Consider the following 25,565-nt stretch of genomic DNA (forward strand, 5'->3'; position numbering starts at 1 on the left):
AAACTAGTTTAAAATATGGTAAAGAGTTAGATGTATAAGGTAGAACAGATAAATGGTGTAGGTATGGTATAGGTGAGGTATAGTAATATGTATAAGGGGATATTGAGAAATTGGATAAAAATTTTAATTAGCATTTATTTGAACTATTGTTCATTTTTATGAACTGATTGCTCATTTTTATGAACCAGTCTACCAACATGTATATTTCCTCATACTGTTATGAAAAAATTAATATTTTATTATATTTAGTTTTTTTTATATACTTTATAAACTTAATAGTTTTGAAATGATTTATATTTTTCTTAATCCTGTAATGTTTGTATCTTGTTTTTCTTATTTAGCCCTGACGAAGTGGGGAGAAACGTTGGATAACAATAAATAGTTTTTTGTTACTGTTTTGAAACTTTTATCTTCCTGCAATCTACTTCATACGGTCAACTATCTTCTTTCAATATTATATTATTGTTTTTAATTACCTTCCTTTTTGAGTGGTTTTCCAAATTTTAGGATCACAAATTTTTTAAGAAAGAAAAGTTAAATGTAGTATCTTAAATTCAATAAATATTTTATTTAGTAGACCAAAAGAAAATTGTATTCACTTAAAAAAAAAAATAGATTAATGATACACAATGCGATCTATGCGAATATTTTATTTATTAAAAACTTGGAGAATAGATTTTCTGAATAAAAGGTAAATAATAAAATTATATAAAAAAGCAATAATAAATTTGTGTTCAAATTTTTTTTTCTTGGCTGATAATCAATAAAATCCGAATAGGTTTATACAGCTTAGTTCAATTAATCTTGATACAGTGACATAAATCTTAGCGGTATTTATTTATTTATAAGTAATTAACATCCTCCATTGTTTTAAAGATAACAGGAACTTGAAACACAAAATGAATTTAACAAATTCATTTTATGTATCAAGATTTAACAAATCGTTTTCATTCCATAAAAATATTATTTGTGCATTGATCTCAACGTTATTTAGTATTACAAACTATGTCATATTTAATAGGCACTTGAAGTTTAATTGGGTCTCTGATCGATGAATGATTCAGCTTTTAATTGTTCAGAAGAAAACCACTACACAGGCAGATAGTTGTCATTAGATTTGGAGTATAGCAAATATTTAGGGTGATAAGGATTAAGTAGTCACAATTGAAGTGTTGACTTTCATGATGTGATAAATCCAAATTGTAGAACTTTTCAGGAGACAAAAAAAGTGTCTTAGCTAATATGATTTCAATAGGAAAATAATATTTACCAGGTCAACATAACATTAATTTCCTTGTGATTCAGGAGATTTAACCCTGGTAAGTACAGTATAATCTCGGCACTCCCAACACTCCAGTAATCTGAACCTGTATTAAAAAAAAGTTACTTTTTTTGAGAGAACTCGACAGGCAATAACACTTTTATTTTTAAAAAAAAGTACATATGTGAAAAGGGAAATTTTAACTTCCCGATACATAGGCAAGTTATTGTAATCAACATGAAAATCGAAAGTGGAAATTGTTTACTCAGTTTCGATATAGGGTAATCTAATTCTTATGAAGGGCCGCCCATAGCTCAGTGGTTAAGACACAGTCTTACCAATGTGATGTCTATTGGCGGTGGCGGTTCGAATCCGCCCTGGGACATCGACTTTTTTCATTAAGTGGCGGTCCCACAAAATGAAGAACTTTGACCCCCAACCATGGTTAGGCAGTATATAGGACTCCCAATGGAGTCTTGGCCGAAAAGGGGAAAAATAAAAAAATTCTTATGAAATTTTCAGTTCATAACATATTTTTTTGGAATTATAAATTCATAATATCTATTGATGAATCATTTGATCCTGAAAAAATAATTTAAATAATAGTAGAAATATGTATCATAAAAATTTTATAAAGAGATTTTTTTTATTTTCGCTTATAAATGAATAATCTTATAATTTTAACAAATTAAATCATCACTGGGCAGTACTGGGGATATAAAATGAAACGGGGATATAAAAGTGTAGCCGCTCAAAATGAAACCCTTCACTCCCCCCTCCGTGGGAGCCTTACTTATCTGACTTTTTAAACAGACAATTATAGCGAGTAGCTTGGTCGATGTACATGTCACAATCTCGCAAGAGGAGATCATAACATAAAAATAAAGGCAATTCTTGTTGATATTTGAACTATTCTCAATAATTATGTTTATGTTGCAGAAGTCACCTTCACAAAATGTGACTATTAGCGATTGCCATACACGTCAGACGCCTCACAGCTACAAAATGAATGCCACTATCAAGGATGATGTTATGACCATTATGTTCTCCAACAGGTAATAGGATAATATGCTCTTCATAATATCACAACTGGAATCAATTAGTAATAATACGATTGTGGTAAGACTATGATGCACACTCATCTGATATTGAAAATCAGATTTTGTAATAGTTTGAAAAATCATAGTATCACTCTTAATTGATTTGCGTTTTTGTATTTTTACTTCCGAAGGTATATTTCGAAAATATTTATATGGAGGTGGTCAGGGCGTAATTGTAATTAATAAAAATTAAATGAGAGTTTCAGTATATATATATACTCCACTTAAAATTGAAGAAAAACAACAAATGTATTATGTATTATTTCAAAAATATATATATCTTATACCAGGATTATCAAACTTTTGGCGAGAGCTTATTAGAAAAAAAAACTGATAGAAAAGAGATTTTATAATTTAATATACACAAACCTCCACCAAATATATTAGTTAAAACAATGTAGTGATTTATATTTCTCAAGTTGACTGCTTAACTTGCCAAATTTAGGACTGAAAATGTCATCAATGTTCAGAAGAACGTACCTATGTGAAAGAACTTTTCGTCGATGAATTTTATAATAAAACAAAATAGAAATAAATTTTCTGATGGGTCTTTACTTTATCTCGCGAGGCTAGTCGACCGCAATGTTCACACTAAATGTATATTTTGATTGCCATTGTAATGGTACAAACATTACAATGGCAATCAAAATATAAAATAACAACCTACTTAGAAATTCCTCGTATCAGTTTTTTCAAAACTATTTTTCATCAATATCGCAATATTATAAATTTACCATGTCAAACAAACTGAATAGAGGAAAAACTATCCTCTCTCAAACCATTAACTAACTATGAACGTATTTAAAATTCATGAAGCGCTTATTCATCCCTGTACCGTAAGTTTGCTGGTATACCTCAAGGTAGTATCCTCGGACCCATCCTGTACAAAGTCTATACAGCTGACATCTCAACCAAACCTAACACTATCCTCACCACTTACGCTGATGACATATGTGTACTCGCAGTAAATAATAACCCTTTAATTGCATCCCAAACTCTTTAACCCCATATCGGAACCCTCGAAAAATTGTGCCGTAATTGGAGGATAAAACTAAATCCCAACAAATACCATCAAATCACCTTTACCCTTCGTCTTAAAACTACTGACTGCGCTGCAGTATCCTTTAATAGTGTTGCTCTTATACCCCAGTAGAACAGACCTGGTACCTTGGACTACATCTGGACAAACGACTAACCTTGAGTCCTCACACAAGACTGAAAAGAAAGAAAACGCTCGTCGATTCCCACTATTACAACATTTACTAGACAAGCGATCTAAACTGCCATTCCATTACAAATGACTGATCTACATGACTATTATCTGGACAAACGGAGTTGAACTTTGGAGCTCCACTAAACCATCGAATTCCTCCCGAATTCAATCCTTACAATCCTTCGTAAAATCCTTAATGCTCCTTACTTTGTCACGAATCAATTCATCCATCAGGACCTCAATTTCTTATATTTCGCCGATTTGGCCAGAACCAGATACCAATCCTTCCATGATAAACTTCCCAACCATCTAAATCCACTTGTTTCTAAGCTGGCTTCTCCTTCATTACCTATTAATCCTCCTAGGTGTCTGAAAAAAAGATGGCCTCGAGATCTTCTCCTCTAGGAATGTTAGTGGAGTTCTATCAATGGGTAGATTCTCCACATTTTGTATCATGTCACTATGTCACCTACAGCAAATTTACTTGTTTTATATATTTTTATACAGTTGTAAATAACAATAAATAAATTATTAAAAAAAATTACCAAGTTCCGGACTTCCTCTTGGAGCAAGGTTTTTGTTTTCGGTAGGAGGGGTTAGTTATGGTGAGGAGAGGAGGAGCTAAGGTTACGTGAGTTCCCTCCCCCCTCCTAAAGGCAAACTCCTTTTTGAAGCACTATACTCTGTAAATTAATCAATAATATTTCAGATATTATTTTATTTTATTTTTTTTATAAAGTAGCACATAATTGCATCCGTTATGGAGCTAGGGTGCGATTCACGCCCCTGAATATTAAATCACTACTCCCTTCGTACATCGTGGGGTACATCGTGGGGTACATCGTGAGTACAGCCTGGCGGAATCAATTCTAAAATAAATTTAAACTTGAATGATAATAAAATAGTGTCAATAATTCCCAGCCATTCCTATATTATATAATTTAATGAACTTAAATTTAAATACAAAAAACTTTAAGAACATGAATATTTTAGTAACCTCTATACGTAATGTAAAATCATTAATTTTATTTTTGTAGTACCTCTGAAAAGTTCTTATTACTTGTAGTTAGATTATCTATGAAATTCCCTCGCTGTATTACCTGTATATACAGTCACCAACGTTTAGGACATGCTATTCATATACCTAATATTTTATTCATCAATGATTTTTTATTTTCAGGCCATGGGTAGAATTAACCAATCCAGTTGTGTACATTGATGTGAAAACAGAAAATATCGATGGGTACAGACGTGTCAAATTCTCTACGGTGGATGTCCGATTCTCGAAAGCTTTAGTAAACAAGACATCTCTAGATAATAAAGACACCTCGTCTGCGAGAAATACTATCAGTGCCGCACTGACAGATTACGCCCAAAAACAATCATTCAAAGTTAAGGATAATTACGAAATACCAATGCCACCCAGTGTGGCCGTGGAGGAATTGGTAAAGCAAAGTATATACAATTTGAAGAGTAGAAATTTGAGAAAATGAATTGTGTAGTGTCTAAGATTAAATATTAGGATTGTAAAGAATAAAAAAAAAATGTCCTCCTAACACTGATTTTTTTTTTATATCCATAGATATAAAATTATTATTTTTTTTTATATCCATAGATATATATATAGATCCAATCGACGGGAATCAAAATGAAGCTTCATGAAGTCTTCCTCAGGCAGCACTTAATCACACTGATATATTCCTGTAATCACTGACAAAATTTTTGCAGTACGAAAGGTAACTAATTGAGTGCTGAATAGTAAAAATAAAGCGGGCCCATTCTACAAAGCTGTCTTAAATTACATTTAGTAATAAAAAATTATTCCATGATTGGATTTGAAAGACTTGATACAAGTTTGAAAATCTAGTGCGGTGCGTGCATTAAAAACAACTTTTACTTACCAGCCTATTTGGAATTTAAATTAGTTCTTTCTCGTTTCAGAACTGTTTTTTTTTTTTTTTGTATTATTCAGTATGGCAATACTTTCCCCTTCTTATTTTCTAAATAAGATCTACAATTTTAACAGAAGTAATAATATTTCTTGTATAAGATAAAATCTCCAATTTCCATCATATTTTAGACTGAAAGGCGTAAATATAGGGCATGTGAAATTAAACAAATAAATGATTAGTAACTATGTTGACATGACAATAGTATTAGTACAATAGTACAATAGTATAGTATTGGACTAGCAAGACGAAAAAAATTCGCACGCACCCGCCAGTCAAACTGTACAAACATTTAATTTATACGATTTTCTTCATTCCCTACTACCTCATTTGACTTTCTATGTAAAATATTATATTTTCAAGAATCTTTAGCTTTCTGACGATATATATTACTTCTCTCATTTGCGGAAATGTGTTATTACAATAAAAAAAAAAAAATTGTCCCTTTTCCCCTTAACTTAATAGAGGGACGTGAAAGTAAAAATTGAAATGAAAATGGTCTGAGTGCTGTCAAAGAAAAAGAAAAACCAAATAGTCATAACACTATTTAATATGAGCCACGTTTCGCTCCACGTTGCAGGGCTAAAAAAGACAAAAACTCTTAAATAAGGTAAAAACAAATGAACAATGTAAATAAAACGTAAAATTAAATAATAATAAAAAAAAAGGTTTTATGCAATTAATGAAAATGGAAATAACAACAGATTAAAAAGAAATACAAAAATGCAGTACTCACTAAAAGATGGAAGAAGGGAATTTGTGTAAAATCAAGAATAAAGGAAGATAGGAAACATACCTTACAGACGGCAGATGAGGTTGACAAATGAAAGGTTGACACGAAAGAGTGAAAGTGAAGGGGGGGTTAAATAATACGTTACATTTGAAAATAATGTTAAAATGAAGAGTATTACCAAATTAAAGGAGATATTTAAAAAAAAAATTAATTAAAAGAATGGCTGCAATAAATATAATATGTAAAATAAATAGAGGTACAAAAGTGTTTAAATTATATAATAAAAACATTAATATAAAGTAATGAATGTATCAGTTGGAGGTGACATATGGATATAAAGTACAGATTAAATATATAACTATAAAAAGAAAATAATGAATAGTGAATTTAAAATATAAAGTAATAAAAGTGAGTATGAGGGAAGAGGTTATTTAAAAAAGTAAAAACAGGTAAAATATATGGGAGGGAAGTTAACTTCTGAAATGCATAACATAGAGTAAATGAAGTATTATGGAGGTTTAATGAGGCTTAAGGTGTGCCGTTATGTCAGGGAAATGGTCTTTTCCAACTTTATGATTGACGGATTTCTTTGTTAAATTGCTATGAATGGATTCCGAACTGAGGTGTTTTTTATGGTTGAGGACAGTAGCGAGAATTGATGTATGATCGAGGCTAAAAGAATGATTGAGGTTTAAAGCGTGTTCAGACAATTTATAGGCAAAAGGGTTACAGTTGAGTTTTGTGCTGGGAAACACGGTTTTTAGTTTCGCCTAGATATAGAAAGAAATACAACTAGGGGTAGAACAGGAAATCTTGTGAACTACTCGTACATTTGAATTGTGTAAGAAAGAAATAGAGCATTTTTAAATTAGAGAAAATGTAGGAAATTTTGCTGGGGGACTTCAGGTCAAGATGTGTAGGAATAGTGGATTGTAAGGATTTTTGTGAATTGTCTGAAAGAATGGGGATATATGCAAGAAACCTGTACTGAAAAAGAGGAGAAGTATGTTGAGAATAGGTGAGGACAGGGAAAACTGGAGTTACAGGTTTAACGTAAGAGTCAAAGATTACATTACATGGGATAATTAATGATAAGTGATAATTAAGTGATAAATTACATGTCACATTCGGTGTGATATTGTTGTTAAGTAATATCTGTTCTTTTTAGCCCTGATGAAGCTCTGCGACGTGGGGTGAAACGTCCTTTGATAATATTGCACCGAACTGTCATCCTGCTGCGCTTTAGATAGCCAAATACAAAGATACAATAAGTGTCTGCCACTGATCCGCTAGTAAAAAATATTCATATTTTTAAGTCTATCTTTAAATACTTTCTTTTGTTATTCAAAAATTGTATATCATCACAATCTAACCGATCTCTTTGAAACTAGCCGTTGGCATGGTTGCACAGATAAATCTATTATTATTTTAAGAATTCACATTATTGACAAAAGTCTGACGCCCTAAATAATTATCTTTGTCTCTTATTACATTCGTAACCCAGATTTAAAATTTATGTAGAACATCCCGGCTGCATCGATATATTTCCAGATGACGGTCATTTATCTTTGTATTCTGCTTTCAAAATGCGAAGGATGAGAGTCCGGTGAAATGTTATCCAACGATTTTGGCATAGAAACGATAGTATATTCCTGTATTTTTTTGTTTACGGTTGCACGAGTAAATATATTAGTATTTTAAGAATTTATCTTAATGACCAAAAAAGCCAGATGCCCTAAAAAAAAAGACTATAGACTATCCCAAAGCTTGTTGGGTTGCCAAAAATTGATTGGTCTTACGGTACAATCTATAGAATACGTAAAATACAAAGTAAGATTTTTTTTCGTCATATAAGGCATTATTCATTTTGACTACGCCCTAAAGTTGAAAAACTGTATCTATTTATTAAAAAAAGAAATGTTTTCTTGTAAAATTATCGAGATCATGTAAAAAGGTGATGTGGGAATACGGCTTGAGAACATACCAAACACCTAGTAGTAAGCATTCGATAAAGGTCACTTGAATGCGCTTGGATACATGTATGCATTTATCGCTGCTTTAATTTGATTGAGGTACATTCGGCAACAAAATACTTGCTTAGATATTGCTTTGGTGAAGGGATCTCAGAAGAGAAATTAATTTCATTTTACTACCAATTCGAAATATAATAATTTGTTTTCCTTTTACAGTGAAATGAAAAAGCCTTTTATTTATGCAATAAGTTAAAATCATTACAAAATACAATATAAACATTTGAAGAAGATAGAGAGAAAAAAATAACAAATAAATTTATATTTATTAAAATTACAAAAATGACAAAAAAAAAATTAACTTCTATCAATTTTCTTTCCATCTTCCTGCATCCTTTCCTGCATAGGCCTTCCCTTTCGGGAGGTAATAGTGAGCACTTCCCGGGGTGACCTCTATTGGGAGGCGAGTTCTTTCCATTTCTCCTTCCAGACATCCCTATCCCTAGCTGCTCTCCACCAGAGGGGTCCTGTCATCCTCTTGAACATATCGCTCCATCGTTTCTTTGTACGTTCTCTTCTTCTTTGAAGGTCGTATGTGGCAATTTTTGACCATCTGTCATCTTCGCATCTTTTAAAGTATCAGTAAATATAAATCCTACCTTTTCTTGTAACCAGAGCCTTAAATGAAATTACTTATGTCTAATTTAAGTATTCCCTAGGTTTGACTGTTGGGGGGTATTGCTCGAATTACTTATAATCCTCTGGAATCACTGGAGTGGACTGTATTTGAAATAAATTATAATTATAATAAACAAAATGAAATAAAACCTCTATTCTTTTAATAATTATGAAAAAATTGATTTTGCCAAAATATAATTATTAGAATTTGGATTAATTTGAACTATTGCTATGTTTACAAGAAATTATGTTAGGGATTATAGGTTACTTGGTTTAGATGTTAGGATGGAAGACGGGTTTCTCTCCTGCCTGGTCTTCTTAAAATGTGCTAGCTTTTTCTTCGCCTGTACAGGTCAATATGGCTACAAACAAATTGTCAGTTTCCATACGTTGTCACTAGAGGGCAGCTTTTCCAAGCCCCATTAAAAAATTCCTTGAGGAGGCATCCCCAAACATACGATGAACACTAGAGAATTTCTAGAACAGTATAAATGCAACATTAGTTAGAAAGAGACCACTGTGCCAAAAATGACACTTAATTTCAGACAATCAAATTGAATTAACCAAGATATCACTACATGCAGAAAAATAAGAAATAAAACAAGTGATAGAGGAAACATAATTATGTAAAGGCAACATGATTAAGTATAAGCTTGATTGCTTGGGAGTGGTCAGCTTATTGCTTGATTGCTTGGGAGTGGTCAGCTTATTGCTTGATTGCTTGGGAGTGGTCAGCTTATTATTAAAACAAGGGACTAATAACTCCAAGGACCTGGGTTCGAATCAGAATGTGGCAAATAATTCTTATCTATTACCTATATCCACCGAGTCCGTCCTGTGGGGTCGGGAGTCCACCCAGCCTCATAAAGTTGGTACACTAAAAAATCTGGCGGTTGGGCGTGATTCTGACCAAGTCACCCCGTTGCACAACTTCCTTACATAGTACTGCAGCTCTGACCATTATGAGTTATAACAGTACATATTTAATTTTTAATAAGCTTGATTGCAATAACAGCGCAAAAATCTAATTAGATTTGTAAATAATTAATATGCTATTGTGGTTCATGTTTTATTGTTTATATGAGGTTATAATAAAGAAAAAGAAACAGAAACTGGTATTTACAAATAAACTATACTCGTTTATTCATCAAGAAATACTACGAATATACTATTCATTAAGAAGTACTACGGCAGTACGTTCGGCCGGAAAGGCCATGGTTTCAGTTTTCTGGGATGCAAAAGGCATTCTACTGATAGATTAACTTCCTACTGGCCAAACAATTACGGGGAAATACTATGCAACCTCCCAGACCAACTACAGGAAAAGATACGTGAAAAAAAGGTCTGGTTTGGCAAGGAAAAAGTAATCTTTTATCACGACAACGCCCGCCCGCACACAAGTGCTATTGCAATGGCAAAACTTCATGAACTGAGGTACGAATTGTTGCCACATCCACCTTATTCACCTGATTGGCATCATCAGACTTTCATCTCTTCCTCTAGCTGAAAATTTTCTTGGTGGACGTAGATTTCCTACAACGGAGGAACTGACAGCCGAATTTGAGAGGCATTTTGCAGGCCTGGAGGGATCTCATTTTCGAAATAGGATCAAGCCATTGGAACATCGCTGGACCAAATGCATCAGTCTACAGGGAGACTATGTTGAAAAATAAAAGTATAAGAAATCAAATAAAAGTAAATTAAATAATTGTATAGCTTAGTTGTCAGGGAATATTTAATTGAATAAATTGATAAGATTAAAAGTTGTTAATTAATAACATTTTAGTTGTTATGTTAGATATAACAATTTTAGTGTTTTTAAAATTTTACCTGAAGATGGCATGGTGGCCGAAACGTAATAGCAGATAAGTAGGTGCCGAAATTAATGTGGCCTTAAAATTAAATCTATCATGATAATTTTTTCCTAAAAAATTGCTTAGTTGCAAATATAACCTTTTTGCAATAAAGGTTACATATGTAAGCAATAGCAATACTTTGTGCATATGTTAAATTGCCTACTAGAGAGAAATGCTACCCAAGAATATAGGGTTGACACAATATACAACATATTTATCGGTCTTGTCAGGTATATAAACGCTAACATAGTAATTGACAAAGATAAAATATTTTTTTACTATAATTATAAATCATAAAAAAACTAATTTAAGAGAAAATAAAAATATAGAAATATATTAAAAATAATAGTCTCAAATATCCATTAGAACCTCAATGTTAGCATATTGCCAATTTAGCCAGAACCAGCCAGAATAAAATACCATATAAAAAGGTACAGGGCTCCAAAAACACTGATGTCTTCGGTTGATTAAGCCGGAAACTGAACCATATGTGGCCCTCCCTTCGTCCCGGCAAAGAAAATGCCAATTTTGTTAATTTTTTGTTAGTATATATTTTTTTTAAACTCAGAAGTTTAATTTCGCGGACATATGTAACTGCTAACTTCATAGATTTATATGCAATAAAAAGTCCGAAAATCTACCTAAAGAATACATCATCATCAGATAGGTTAGAAAGGCAAAAGTTTGTCAGTATGATCCTTTTTGGAGGGAGGTCTCTCCCTTGTAGGGAGTTTTTTGAAGCATTTAATGTTTTCCATTAATTTTCTAGAAATCAATCATGAATTTCATCATAGTAGAAATCATTTCAGAAATAAATACAAATGTTGAACTCTTAGATGAGGTGATGAATTGAGCCTGAGATGACTGACACCTCGGAAAATGAAGTTGAGAGAGCATTTCGGAATTTGGATTTAGCCATCGAAGACGACCTGGTTCAGAATTTGCGTTCCTCCTTATCAAAAGGGCTGGTAGATTCGAAGAGAATCATATCGGAGGAGCTGAGGAGGTTGCGGCAAATCAATGAGGATCTTATGAAGGAGATAGAACCTAATCGTAAGAACATGTTTTGTATTAATTAGGCTAAGTGGTCACTTTCATTCTTAGCATTAAAATATAATTTAATATTAGTATTTTAGGTTTAGTCTCTACTTGCATCACTTTCATCTCTTTCTTGCGTATTTCAAGCAGGCAAAAAAAAAAAATTATTTTTTCTTCAATGAGTTGAATTGAATCACTCTTCCATAATAACTTTCTTTAATTTAATTTATCTTGTGTCACATCATCAGGTACCCAATACAAATTAACCCGGACCATACTATGCATACAACTTTACAATAGCTTAACAACTTAAATTGAAAAAAATTAGCTTAGCAATATTATTTCCTCCAATTATACATTTTTATTCGACATAAATCTTCTTTTATACGAAATGAAACAAAACATTTATTCTGAGATAAATGTTACTTAAGAATAAATAGATTGTTCACACATTAAGGTTATTTGGCTGACAGATTTTTAAAAAGTTTTAGAGTTGTAATGAATAAACCTTTTTAGGAACTAAAAGCTAGGTTTTATTTAACTCATAAGTTAACACAAGTAATAAGGTAGGGAAAATCAAAACATATGGTAATACTAATGACAGAAGAAGTAAGAAAAATAAAAACATATGTAATATTAAGTAATAAAATATTTCATCAAAGTCTCCCCCATTTAAGGACATATTCATAAATAATGGAAGTTGTCTGGTTCTAGTTGACCTTGGGAGTACCCGTTGAGGGCTAGGTTGAGATTTGGCTGGAGACGGAGCTTCTTCCACGGCTGGTACTTTTTGATTCTTTAATGATTCCCTTCAATTCTGGATGTCACCGATGCTTGAGTTCCTGGTCAGTGAGTCCAATCTAGATACTTCCACTTGGGTGGTATCAGAAGAATTGAGGGAGTTGTCAGTGACTGGAAATTCTTCAAAATTCCCCTCTTCAACTAGATTCCTATCATTATTCCTACTGGAGCAAGGGGGAATCCTACCGAATCCTAAGGTTTACGGTAGTCTCTTTGCAATTAGGCAGTTTTACAAGAGCATAATCGGGGTTAGATTCCAAAGAAGCCACTTCTTACACAATAGGATCATATTTGTTCCGCCGGGTATGATTCCACATCAGAACTTTCTCAGGAGCTGTCATCTACTGAGGAAGAGAAATGCCTGAAATTGATTTTCTCTTATGGAAGAACGTGTAACGCTTCCGGCGATACCTTCTTCCCTTGTGATTTCATAAAACCAGTGGATTTTAAAGCCAGTGAAATAGTTTTCCATATTATACCATTGTAGTGCTCAACTTGTCCATTGCTACATGGATTATATGGTGTGGTTTGACTGGTTGCAACCTCATTTGAATGAAGAAAATCCTGAAGTTCTTTGGATAAGAAAGATGGTTTAGGGCCTGAATAACAATAGTGGATGTTAAGTCAGTGCAAGGCATAAGGGAACCTCGAAAATTCGTCGACTATCGTTAGTAAATATTTCCGAGGAGTGTTAGATGGTAATGGACCTTTAAAATCAACAATGAGCCTTTCAAATGGACTTGGTGCTGTAATGAGGGTCTTCTGTTTGTAATAGAAACGAGGTTTTATTTCTGAACATGTTCTGCAGTATGAAATATTTCGGCGAACTTCATCAATTGTATAGACTAGATTCTGGCTTTTCACTCAGTGACGATCTGTGCAGTGACGAACTAACCGGTCGATGGTATATAATTATTCTCAATGAATATGGCAATATTCTCTTTGCCAGGTCGATAGATGATGTAATAGTTATAAGAAGCTAGTTCTAAACGCCATCTTGTAAATTTTTCCGGTATGCCAAATATCGAACATATAAGAAATAGATTTTTGATCTGTCATTAGGTGAAATTTTCGTCTCACCATGTAATGGTAAGCACCTCTATTCCTGAAGTGCTTCAATTATGGCTAAGGCTTCCTTCTCAACAGCCGAATGATCGCCTGTTCTCTTTTAGACAGGGTTCATGAGAAGAAAGCGACAGGTCGTTTATTTTGTATCACTGCATCTGTTTCTTCGAAGAATGGAATATCATTTTCAATACGACGAAGGATTTAAGTATGCTGTTTCGTAAGTTGTTGAAATCTTGGATTGATTGTGCATCCATTGGGAATGTCTTACAATTTGCCAATCTATGTATCGTATCAGAAAACTTTAGAACCCATTCAGAATAGTAAACAAACATTCCGACAGCTCGCTGAAAAGATGCTTTGTTTTTGGGTATAGGGAAATTAATCAACGGCTTCAGTCTGTCAGGATCTGGTTTTAGTATGTTGTTCTCGATAAGTTATTCTAGAAATTTTATAGATCTTAAATTGAAATGTGACTTGTCTTTGTTAATAGTTTAACTAAAATAAGTTATATTTCTTACGAACAATTAAAAGCTTTTCTAGGTTTAAGTCTTGTTCGGTTGGTCATTGACTGTTACATCATCCAAATAAACGTTAACCCCCTTTAAATCTTCCTCTGGGTTGCCGCGACTCCATTGGTTACACCGATATGAATTCCTATGAATTGCCTGAGTTCCCCAGCAGCCTCAAAGACGGTTAGGGACGGTCTTCTTTTTGGATCGGGATCTCATCATTAGCGCTTTTTAGATCACTAGTGATATGAATATTATATTTAGCCACCCATGAGGCAATTTTCTCTATACAAGGGATAGGGTATGCATCTAAGAAAGTGTATTTATTAATGGTTTGTAAATAGTCAATTACCATCCATTTTATACGAGTACCACTAACTATTAGAACCGGCGCTCTCCGAGGCGAGTTGTTTTCTTCGATTACTCCATCACAGGGAAATTTTCCAATATGAGACAGAATATATTTTCATCTTCATAGGAACGTCGTCTGGATTTAAAAGCAATTGGTTTACAATTTGGGATTAAGAACTCAAATAACGAAGTGCCCACTTTTGCACTCTCAAGGCTACTACTGATTTTCAAATAGGGTTTTTTTACCCCCAAATGTAATTCATAAACTCGAATGATGCCAATATCGTGACCTAGTTATAACATCGGCACAACAGTCAGTACACTCAACTTCCTGTTAAATATTTTTTATCTAAGATATGCAACTCTACATAACAGTTGCATAATAAATGAATTTATTGATATAGCTAGGAAGGACGAAGACATGGCAACTTCTGAGGTAGTTGGGTATTGTTTTAATTTGTATTTTGAAACAAAACTGTCACTTATATAGTTTTCTGAATTCCCCGATGAGAATCGATGAGTCCTTCTGCCGGAAAACCATTTATTTTCACATTTATGATAGCTTTGGAAAGTCTAGGCGATGCAATTGCTGAGATCGTGGCTAAATTTAGTTTAGGGTGACTATTTTCTATTTGAGCATAGAGATTTGACAGGAATGCAAGTAACTGTTGGCTATTACCCATTTTCTTGAGGGGAGTCAGGGTTTAAAGATGAAACAGAGGGGCGCTGCTTCAGTTTAGAAAATAGCATAATGACCTTTCTTACTACAAAGGTTGCAAATGGCATTGAGACCTGGACATGAAGCTCGTGGGTGCCGACTAAATCACAAAAGAAGCATTTCGAATTTGCCAATTATATTCCTATTTTTAGTGTGGTTATTTCTAAAGTTCTGGCGTTTTTAAAATCGAAATTATGTTTTAACCTTTTTCCAAATACCTTCATATTGCTTTATTCTAGATTTTATTTTTTTTGAAATTTTCACCTCAGCACCTTGAGTGAAAGTTGTGTGATAGGTGCACCATACCAGATTTTTTTCAATCTTATTCCTTTATCTTACCACGTATGCTCTTAAGGGACTTCCCATTATGGGATGCACTACATTCTTCCCATCCACTAGCAGTCTGTATTCCAGGTACACCCTTCCATCTGTTTGATGAGTTCGTTTGCAGTGTAGTGCATTATTGCCCAACATAAATTTAATATTTTGATATGTTACAGTTGGATTAGTACTTTGCATATTCTTTTCAATGGATTTAGAGAAGTTTTGGTTTATGGTAGGATCTTATGGGGTTCTTCGTTTCATACTTAATGGATTCTAATACCGGTAATTTCCAAATATTGCAATATGCATTCTAATAATCGATAATTTGTAGAAGGCTGTGTTTTTTTTTTATCTTATCTTTAATAACAGCTGTTCAGTTCTGAACAATTACTTGGAAGCACTCGATCTCAATACTGTTATTAACTCAGCTATATCACCAATAATCGGCCAATACCACCTTTTTCTAATTAAGTAACGTAACACAAGTTAAAAAACAAAGTATGTTTTTATATTTAATATATTTCTTGCTGTACTTTGTTTTTAACAATAGAAAGCTTGTTCCAGGTTTTATACTGTTTTTTTTTTTTTTTAAATAATAGTTTTTATTTATTGATAGATATTACAATCTGCCACACAGTTGTGGGCAATAGGTAATAGTGATGAATGATCTCATACATACTAAAATAAAAAATAAAAGAAAACTCTCTTAAAATATATACAAACAAAATGAACATAATCAAACTTATACTGTGTTAATGTTTAATTTTATTTAATGACTAGCAGCTTCCCTCAGTTTCACCTTCTTTAAATTTGGATCTTACATAGCTGTTTCATTGCGAATACATGACCAATTAATTGTATCTGATTTATTGAATAACATCCGAAACTTTGTTGAAAAACAAAAGGACCAAAAACTTTACTTTAGAAATTACGTTTTAGTTAATTTCTTGATCCACCTCCTATAACAAATATTTTCTAAATTAAATCCAATAAAATGTGTTTACGACAAGTTCAATAATTAATTTGTAAATAGTCTTAGTATTTAATTTAATTATATTTTACTTTGTATTATTTTATTTAGAAGTTTATTTTAATTTTAGAAGAAAAAAATGTATTTATATTTTATATTATAATATTTAAATGTAGGAATAACGGTCAGTGGGGATTATTTGGTTGACGTGGCCTAGCAACTGGTCAACAATCTACAACTTTTAATAAGCTGTCTAGTCGTCATTAGTAGTTCGTCTGATTTTTTTATTAGACCCTGTCTGAGTGAGTTATTGTACTTTAACATTTCATTTTGTTTGTGATTAATGTCACTATAGACCTTGCGTCCGATGAGTGTTATTATAGTATTTAGTTTAATTAAGTTTGTACAGTGGAATACCATAATCGAATTAGTATAGATATGAACCCACCAACTTTTGAAAGTTGTCCTTAAAATCTGCGTCTACAATTTCCTAACAATAGTCTTGCTGGTATATCAAGAAATATCCCCTCTAGCCTATCGGAGTAGCAGACAGTATTTTCTTTTATATAGTTATTAATTTTGTAAATTTATTTATTCTTTTTATTTCAGTTTACTCTTTTGATTTTTTATTGAAAGCTTTTATTTCAATTTCTATTCTTTATTTGATTTCTAGATGTTTTATTTTGATTCAAAGTTTGTTTTTTGCTGCTAACTTCGTCCAAATAAATGTTCATTTCGAAGCGTTTTTTTTTATTCTTTGGAGCTTCCTTAAGAAATGCTACGTAGATTTGAGCTGATTTTGACAGTTAGTGTAAAGAAACTGGTTCCTTTGGTATGAAGGTGTATTAATTTATTGAAGTATAAAAATATTCTAGGTCATTCATTATCAACCATTACATCTCCCACCCTACAACCGTTGTTACCGACATGCAACCACCTTCATGCACGATGGGAAATTTGAGGCTGCTACCACGCACAAATTTTGCGCTAGGTAGTTTTGGCTCTGAAGTGAAATAAGGGGACACATATATGTTTCTTTGTATTTAATGATTGCTGGGTCATATAAGAAAATATAGAATCGAACAAGACACGATTTGATTTGAGTTAGTACATACTGGTAGGTAATCGTCAATATATACATAACAAAAATAATGATGTAATATATATTTAAATTTGTTTAAAACTTATTAGGAAAAAATAGTAAAAAGTGAAAGTAACATAAAATAAAAATAAAATCAGTACATAAAATAATTGTAACGAATTAAAAATAATACTACTAGAAATAATAAAGCCTTTTAAAAAAAGTCTTAAAACCTCATTTAAAACAGTTTAAAGAGTTAGTACTCTAAAGAGTGTGATTTTAATTGAGTTGCATTTTTAATTGAAACCCCACAATTTTACATCTCCGAAGTATTATTCTCTGTATTATTACCCAAAATAAGTGTCACTCTGATTAATTAATTTTGTCTCGAAGTAGACATTTATTTTTAAAAGTTATTTTTTCCTTGGATTACTTATACAGTTAGGGGGCAACGCCTAGCAGTGTGGCAACGCACCTGTCTACCAGCCCAAAGGTTGTGAGTTCGAGCCCAGGCCCAACTAGGATTTTTTTCAAGGATAACTTTATACAAAACTCACTCACAGCCTCCCCAAGGGATTCGTGAGACCCGTTAGCCAATGGGTGGCACTCAAAAATAGGCGTGAGAGTGTCGAACCCACTCTATGAAAAAAAAAAAGTCAGAAACGCTGGCAGACATCAGTGCGTCCAATGGTTTCTGAAATAAAGTTTTTCATAAATTAATTTATTTTAGGAAATATGAAAACTACCATTCCTACGAAGGTAAAGGTCATAAACTACTTTAAAGTCCATTAAACTAGCTTTAATTTGAGTGCAAATAGACATCTGTACATCACATAGTTCCTGCGATTTAGATTTTTCAAAATAAATTAACTAACTACTAATCTTTCAGTAGATTTTTAAGAAATTTTGCTGTTTAAAAAGCTATGTCTCGAGAACTATTGGATGTAAATAGCTGTATTAGGGTTAATATTTCAGCAAATTTACTCTTCTTTAAATAATGTTCTCTTAGATTTTCTAGTGTTGTAGGTATAGGTTAAAGTTTTTAAGATATAGAGCGCCGAATGAAAAATCAATGTGTTTTTATGGTTTTGAAACAGCCGCCATGTTTTAATCCCCCTACTTATACTTGGCAGACTCATCAATTTGGATTAGTAATGATAAATACCTAGTTTATATTAAAGTAATCAAAAATTGGGGTGAGATAACTGCCTTTTTTTCTTCCCGGCTCTTATACTATGTGTATCGATGTGACGTAGCACGGGGAAAAGAACCCACATTTCCTTGTCAGAGTGATTATAGATAGTGGTGAATAAGAATCATATCATATCGCCGCGCCGGAAGAATATGATACAACTGCCAATTTTTAAATGGCAAAATTGTAAAATTGACTTTATTGTCTTGGCTAACAAGAATGCCTTTACTAGTTGGCAGTAAAACGAATATAATTGTATATACTAAATTCGCCACTGAAAGGAAGATTTGTCGTTATAAACCGAATAACGACACAATCATCAATTGTTTTTTAGATAGGAAAGTGTGCTGATATTGGTCTGGAACGATATCGCCTCAACAGCTGTTTATGACAAGATTAGAACTTGTGTCATTTTACACCAATAAGTATTTATGCCATTTGACATAATGGACTAATTATCTTTTTGTTATTGTCATACGCAAAAGATGGTTTAAATTTTTTATCATTACGAATTGATTCGGCCGTTTTATAAGCTTGGAACAGGAAGATTTCCCTTGCAGAAAAAAAGTTAAACGACTTAATTAGTCTGATGTACAATAACATGATTGCCTTCTTCTACGAACCCGGTTATAAGATTCTTAAACAGTTTTAGTTAAATTTTTCTATAATTTTTATAAAGAAAACCTTTTTTATTTTGTTAAATCGTTTTAGTTTTTCCATAACATTTTGTTAATTTGAGTTGAAATAAACTTTTATTATTACGTTTTCTTCTTATTTTTAAATGCTTTCCTTACTTCTTTTACACCAGAAATGTAAAATTTTCAGAAGAACAACGACGTATTTACATGGGACTGATTACTGTGGGATCGTTATTTATTTTGTTATTAATTGAAATGAAAGTTACAATCAGTGCTGCGATTTTTTTTACTTTAGCAGATAATTACCGGGTGAATCAGGTAAAATGAATTTACGTTATATATAGGTGTTCTAGTTCAGCGTCACACACTTCGACTAGTTTTTTTTTAATCATTGGAGACATTTTATTATATCAACAAGTTATTATTTTTCCTTAGGTATTGAATTTTAAGACATAGGAGTAACTAGACAGTTTGGGGCCCATGATATATTTCTTTTTGAGACCCGAGATTGATTTTTTTTTTGGAATGGGACGAATATAATTTTTGGACCATGGGCCCATTTTTTTTTTTTTTGGGCCCAGCACTGTTATTTTGTTATATTTTTATATACTTAAGGCTCGGGGTGGATACAATTTTAAGGTCTCGGGTAGACTTTTTTTTAGGGACCGGATTGGATTTATATTTATAATTATAATTTATATTTTTTTGTAATTAGGCTGAAGTAAAAGTTTAAGGCCGTTTCGGTTTTAAAAGCTTTCAATGTCCCTCCAATTTATGCATTTCTAATTGTTTTAACTGCAAGTTTAAAAGTTACTACTTATTAATTAAAAAAAAATTACATCAATTTAAAACTATTTCCAAATATTGAGTTATTAATGAAAGGAATGGATTTAAAAATACTTGTGGTTTATATCTGATTATAAATTATTGAGACAAAAGAGGTATACATATGACAATTGAACGTGACAGTTAACGCGGTAGTTAGTCTTCTGACATTACTTCTTCTCTCAACTATCACGTCAGACCCAGTTAGTCAATACTGTCACGACAGTAACAGTAAATAAATACTGTTATGACCGTATCAAACAGTTAAACCATGATAGTGGCTGCGACTTTAGTCGCAATAACTGAAACTATACAATTGATCACTGTTAAGGCATATACATGCGATAATTAACAGTTCATTCATTCCTGTTCCTTGAACTACCAACTATCACACCAGAGCTAATGCAACAGTACAATCAAAACCGTAACAATCATACAGCTACAGTTATAAAGAGTCTCCGAGAACGGTTTAAGTGGCGGGTAATGGTCAGATAAAACGAGTATTTTCAAGGCACTAAGCGGGTCTTTTTTGGTCGATTGAATTGGTAGCACAGGTTACAATAGTAACCCCAAAATATGTGTAAACTGCTAAACTTTTAAAACAAATTGGGATTATATTTTGTTTTCTGTGAAACTTCATTTTTGTTTGCAGTTGAGTCATAGTACTTACTACAATATTAGACACCGTTTGTATGCTCGGGTTAAATACAACATAGCGTTCGATAATACCCCATGAGCTCCATTATAATATTACTGTATGAAAAACTAAAATAATAAAGATGGAATTGTTGATTACGTCAGAAAATTGTAAGAACAAAAAAAAAGAAAGCTAAAATGTCATTTAACTCAATATAAACAAAATTCAGTCATAATTATAATATAAAAAAAACATTTCAAAATCCGATTTCTCCGAAACCAATCACTGAACTTGGGACAAAAAGGGTATCTGGGGTTTTGATGGTTCTTCGACACAATGGAAAAGGAAAAGCTGATTTCATGACCTACATTTAGAGCTACAAATATACTGTTCGATATTTCCTTGATTCTCCCCTTAGTGTTATAAATCAACATAATTATTTAAAATTAACAAATAAATAATTAACTATTTGATCAAAAGTAATAACCATAGTGAATTTTTAATAACTTTACCTATTTTCTCTAGCCTGCCTTAAATAGTCCAGGACCTACCCTAGAACTAGCCTTGTTATAAGCAACAAAAGGTTGTACGATTCCAAAAGAACTGATATTCCTGATGCCAAAAAAAAAAAATCGTATCAGATAGCTATCAGGATGCGTGACTAAATTTCCAAGTTTAAATTACGGGATCAACAGCATATAAAAATTGAATGAAAATGTCTCAGACTTCATAAGACACCTTCTTGAGAAGCTTTATACCATTTGACTACTTTTAAAATGTCTAAATCTCTCAACAATTACTACAATTAAAAAATGAGATCTAATAATCGATGTACATGAAAGCAAATCAATGCGATTTCAAGTTTTGTGAAAAAAGTGCTGATTGTTAAGTGATGAACACCGCGCAAAAATCTGGACGAAATTGGGATATTTTAAACATTAAGAATTAAGGTGTGGTACAATTTGACTATGCAAAAAAGTACCAAAAATTGCATTATCATCAGCAAACACAATAATCTGGGTGGAAATGTCTCGGATCGGTTCCTTGGAAAATAATATAAGTCTGTCAATGCTTAGGAAAGATTCTTATGAAATTGAGGATACGTCAAAATGCACCAAATATGAAAAAAAAACTTTCAAATTTTTGGAAACTATTCCATGAATCTGAAAGAAAATTTTTCAAAACATACTGAAAAAATTCTTATCCAGTTGCAATTGAAAAACCGAATGGGATAGCCTCATTTTCATGACAGATAAAGAAGTTAATTAGATCAATCACATTTTTGGTTTTCATGGATCTGAGAACTTTAACAATGAAATAAATATACCGGAAATTACGTGAGCATGGAAAAATTGAGATTCGTTGTTCTAGATTGATTACTTTATAAGATTTTTTAATTGACTTTTCCTTTTTTTTTAAAGATTTTGATAAAACTAAAATACACATTTTTAAAAATATCCCAACTCAGCAGCGTGCTAAATCCTTTCTGGACTAACTTAGTTAACTTTATCGACGGATAGTTCAGTAAAATATTGCAGTATTTATGAAGTTTTCTATTATTCACATTTAAAAAATGTGCCAAAATAGCCCACGTGGTAAGAAAAAAAATAATACGTATAACCTGTATTACGTGTAGGTGATGAAGAATGAATGAGGTATACGGATGTGGTAAAAAAAAAATGGATAAAGAAACACAACGGTACTTATATTAGCATAAACAGGACAAGACTTATTTTAGAAATCTATTTTTGAAAATAGCATAGATAATCAGAATGAAAACTCATTGTTCTATCTTGCCTGAAGTGTCAGAGTCTGCTTGCTCAATATCTTCTTCAGTTTCTATGTTCTAATTTCTCCTTGTAATTATGGCTCTTCAAACTAGAGTGATGATTGATCAGTTCCTTCAGAAATAAACCATGCTCGATGTATGCTAGGTAACCATATGTATGCTTTATTTTTTTAAGTTCAAATATGTCTTCATAAGATATTGTTTCTCCGTATTAAAAAAAAAAAAGAAGAAAAAAATGTCTAAACTCCGATAATTAATCGTAATTACAGCATTTCTAAAAACACCTCCACTATTTTATTGCAAATTCATTCATTACTTTTAAATTTTTACTATCTACTTTCTGAATTTTATAATCACAATAAATCATTGAAAATCGGGCATTATTGTTGCACAATAAATTATTGTTCATAAATACACACAATAAATACAAAAATATAAAATTAGTTTGCAATGAGAGCATCAGTCTTCTTAGTACAAGAGCTCAAGATGAGAAAAAAGGCAGTTGTCTCACCCCAATTTTTGATCACTTTAATGAAAACTAGGTATAATTAATGAGTCTACCAAGTATAGGTAGGGGGAATAAAAAATGGTGGCTGTTTCAAAGCGATAAAAAAACTAATTTTTCATTCGGAGCTCTATATCTTAAAAAGTAGGAACAACACAAGAAAACCTAAGAAAATGTCATTTAAAGAAGAGTAAATTTGCTAAAATACGAGCAATAATAGAATTATTTACATAATAATTAGAATTATGTTTGAACTCTCTCCCTCCACCATACCACCTTACCCCTCCGTGTTCAGACACCACCTAGCTTCAGAATTATTTACGTTAAAAAGTTTTCGAGATATAGCTTTTTAAAAAGCAACATTTCATAAAGATGTTGTATGAGACGTACTGAAAGATCAGTAGTTATTGAATTTATTTTGAAAAATTTATATCTCAAAAACCATTTGACGTACAGATGTCTATTAGCACTCAAATTAAAGCTAGTTTAATTAGCTATAAAGTAGCTTATGATGTTTATCTTCGTAGGTGTAATAGTTTACATGAACTTTGCTAAAATAAATTGGTTTATAGTTTGGACAAATTTTCTTTTGCCAAATTTATATTCATCTGTGAATATCATGAAAACTACTACCCCTACGAAGATAAGTGCCATAAACCTCTTTATATTAAGTTAAATCTCCTTTATTTTGAGTGTTGGGAGACATATGTGCGACTTATGGATCTAGAGATATATTTTTTAAAAGTCTAAAATTTTATACAAACAACTAGAAATTAACATTTTGTGAATTTATTTTGTCAAATATCATTAAAACTACTACTCCTACAAAGATAAATATAATAAACTATTTTGTAGTAAATTTAACTAGCTTTAATTTAAACGCTGGCAGACATCTGTACGTCGAATGGTTTATGAAATGAAGTTTTTCATAAATCAAACTTATTGTCCAAACAACTATAAATCAATTTATTTTAGCAAATATCATGAAAACTACTATTCCTACGAAGGTGAAGGTCATAAACTTCTTTATAGTCCATTAAACAAGCTTTACGTCACATAGTTCCTGAGATATAGATTTCTCAAAATAAATTAACTTGCTACTAATCTTTCAATAGATTTTTAAGAAATTTTTCTTTTTAAAAAGCTATATCTCGAGAACTACTGAACGTAAATAGCTCTTTTAGGGCACATATTTCAGAAAATTTACTCTTCTTTAAATAATGTTCTCTTAAATTTTCTAGTGTTGTTGGTAGTTTTTAAGATATAGAGCTCCGAATGAAAAAATAATGCTTTTTTTAAGTTTTTGAAACAGCCACCATTTTTTATTTCCCCTACCTATACTTGGCAGACTCGTCAATTCTGACTAGTAATTATACATAGTTTTCATTCAAGTAATAAAAAATTGGGGTGAGATAACTGCCTTTTTTTCTTCCCGGCTCTTGTACTATCTGGGATTGCTGGCAAAAATATTGACTACCTCTTCTACGATGGTTGCCTTCTTTAATTTATTATCAACAAAAATTCTGAGATAATTAAAATGGCAAGCTGTAAGTAATAATAGGAAGAATAGAATCTAAAAAAAGGTTCTTTTCTTCGTTTCTCCTAAGTATATGACGAACAATCGCGCCAATTGAATATTACTTTTTTTTACCGAAGGTTGGACGTATATCACCCCTTTTCCATTCAATGGTGTGGTGATTTTGTGATCCGTGAAGATGTCAACTCTACAATGTTACCTTCCTAATTATAGCTGATTTCCAGAAAGATATCATCTATATAATAAGTTCACTGTTTTCTTTATTTTTTTTTTGTTTGGGTTCCAAAAATGTAAGGGGCCTATTTAGCCGTGGCTTCACCCTGCTCCCCTCTGCCTACATCCGTGCTCTATTTAACTATCTTAAAGTTCCCTCTTCCCGTTTTAAGAAAATATTTCAAAATTGTATTTAAAAAAAAAAGGTCTAAATGGGGTGGGTCCGGCCGGGATGGATTGCCTTCTTTTGTTATGATCTCTCCTCTCGTGAGATTGTGACATGTCGTACATCGACCAACCTAGTTGCTATAATTGTCTGTTTGAAAAGCCAGAAAAGTAAGGGTACGACGGAGGGCGGGAATGGTGGATTTCACGCCGTTTTCCAATCTTAAGTCTCCTCTTCCCGTTTTAAGGAAATATTTCAAAATTGATATAGGGCCGTCCCACCCTGGGGGTCTTAGCGGGTAGCATGAGGCCTTGTTTAACCTTCAGTTTATTCCCACTAAGCAACACATAATGTTTTTGATTACTGTGATTAGGTGTCTTATTTGACTCGATTTATAATTGTGCCTTCCATATATCAACTTATAGTTGTAATAATAATTATTA

General features: G+C 32.2%; 1 protein-coding gene and 2 long non-coding RNA genes across 6 annotated transcripts in view; 2 read left to right on the forward strand and 1 right to left on the reverse strand.

Moving 5' to 3' along the window:
- The window catches only part of LOC106683000 (uncharacterized), a 7,794-nt gene extending 2,664 nt beyond the window's left edge, over positions 1–5,130 (forward strand). The window contains exons 2-3 of the mRNA XM_014424200.3: positions 2,201–2,316; positions 4,755–5,130. Coding sequence (XP_014279686.1) covers positions 2,201–2,316; positions 4,755–5,067 — 429 coding nt within the window. The 3' untranslated portion in view covers positions 5,068–5,130. The remainder of the gene's footprint in view (positions 1–2,200; positions 2,317–4,754) is intronic.
- Positions 5,131–8,593: 3,463 nt separating this feature from the next.
- On the reverse strand, positions 8,594–10,865 carry LOC106683039 (uncharacterized). Of its 2 annotated transcripts, none has more exons than XR_001343505.2 (3): positions 10,735–10,865; positions 9,173–9,381; positions 8,594–8,854 (listed from the first exon to the last, which is right to left on the reverse strand). It is a non-coding gene; the product is annotated as an uncharacterized lncRNA (long non-coding RNA). The 2 variants fall into 2 exon arrangements; XR_001343504.2 differs by having other exon boundaries at positions 8,594–9,006.
- Positions 10,866–10,885: 20 nt separating this feature from the next.
- Positions 10,886–25,565, forward strand: part of LOC136795357 (uncharacterized) — a 16,721-nt gene continuing 2,041 nt past the window's right edge. Inside the window, exons 1-2 of one of the 3 annotated variants that reach the window (XR_010842954.1) lie at positions 10,886–10,990; positions 11,597–11,813. This is a non-coding gene — a long non-coding RNA (uncharacterized lncRNA). Of the gene's footprint in view, positions 10,991–11,308; positions 11,428–11,529; positions 11,814–25,565 lie in introns of those variants that run through there. The other 2 variants (XR_010842955.1, XR_010842953.1) reach the window with 2 other exon arrangements.

The sequence above is a fragment of the Halyomorpha halys genome, unplaced genomic scaffold (assembly GCF_000696795.3).
Source record: "Halyomorpha halys isolate HHAL.00 unplaced genomic scaffold, Hhal_1.1 Scaffold25.1, whole genome shotgun sequence".
In the NCBI taxonomy this organism is placed as follows: Eukaryota; Metazoa; Arthropoda; class Insecta; order Hemiptera; family Pentatomidae; genus Halyomorpha; species Halyomorpha halys.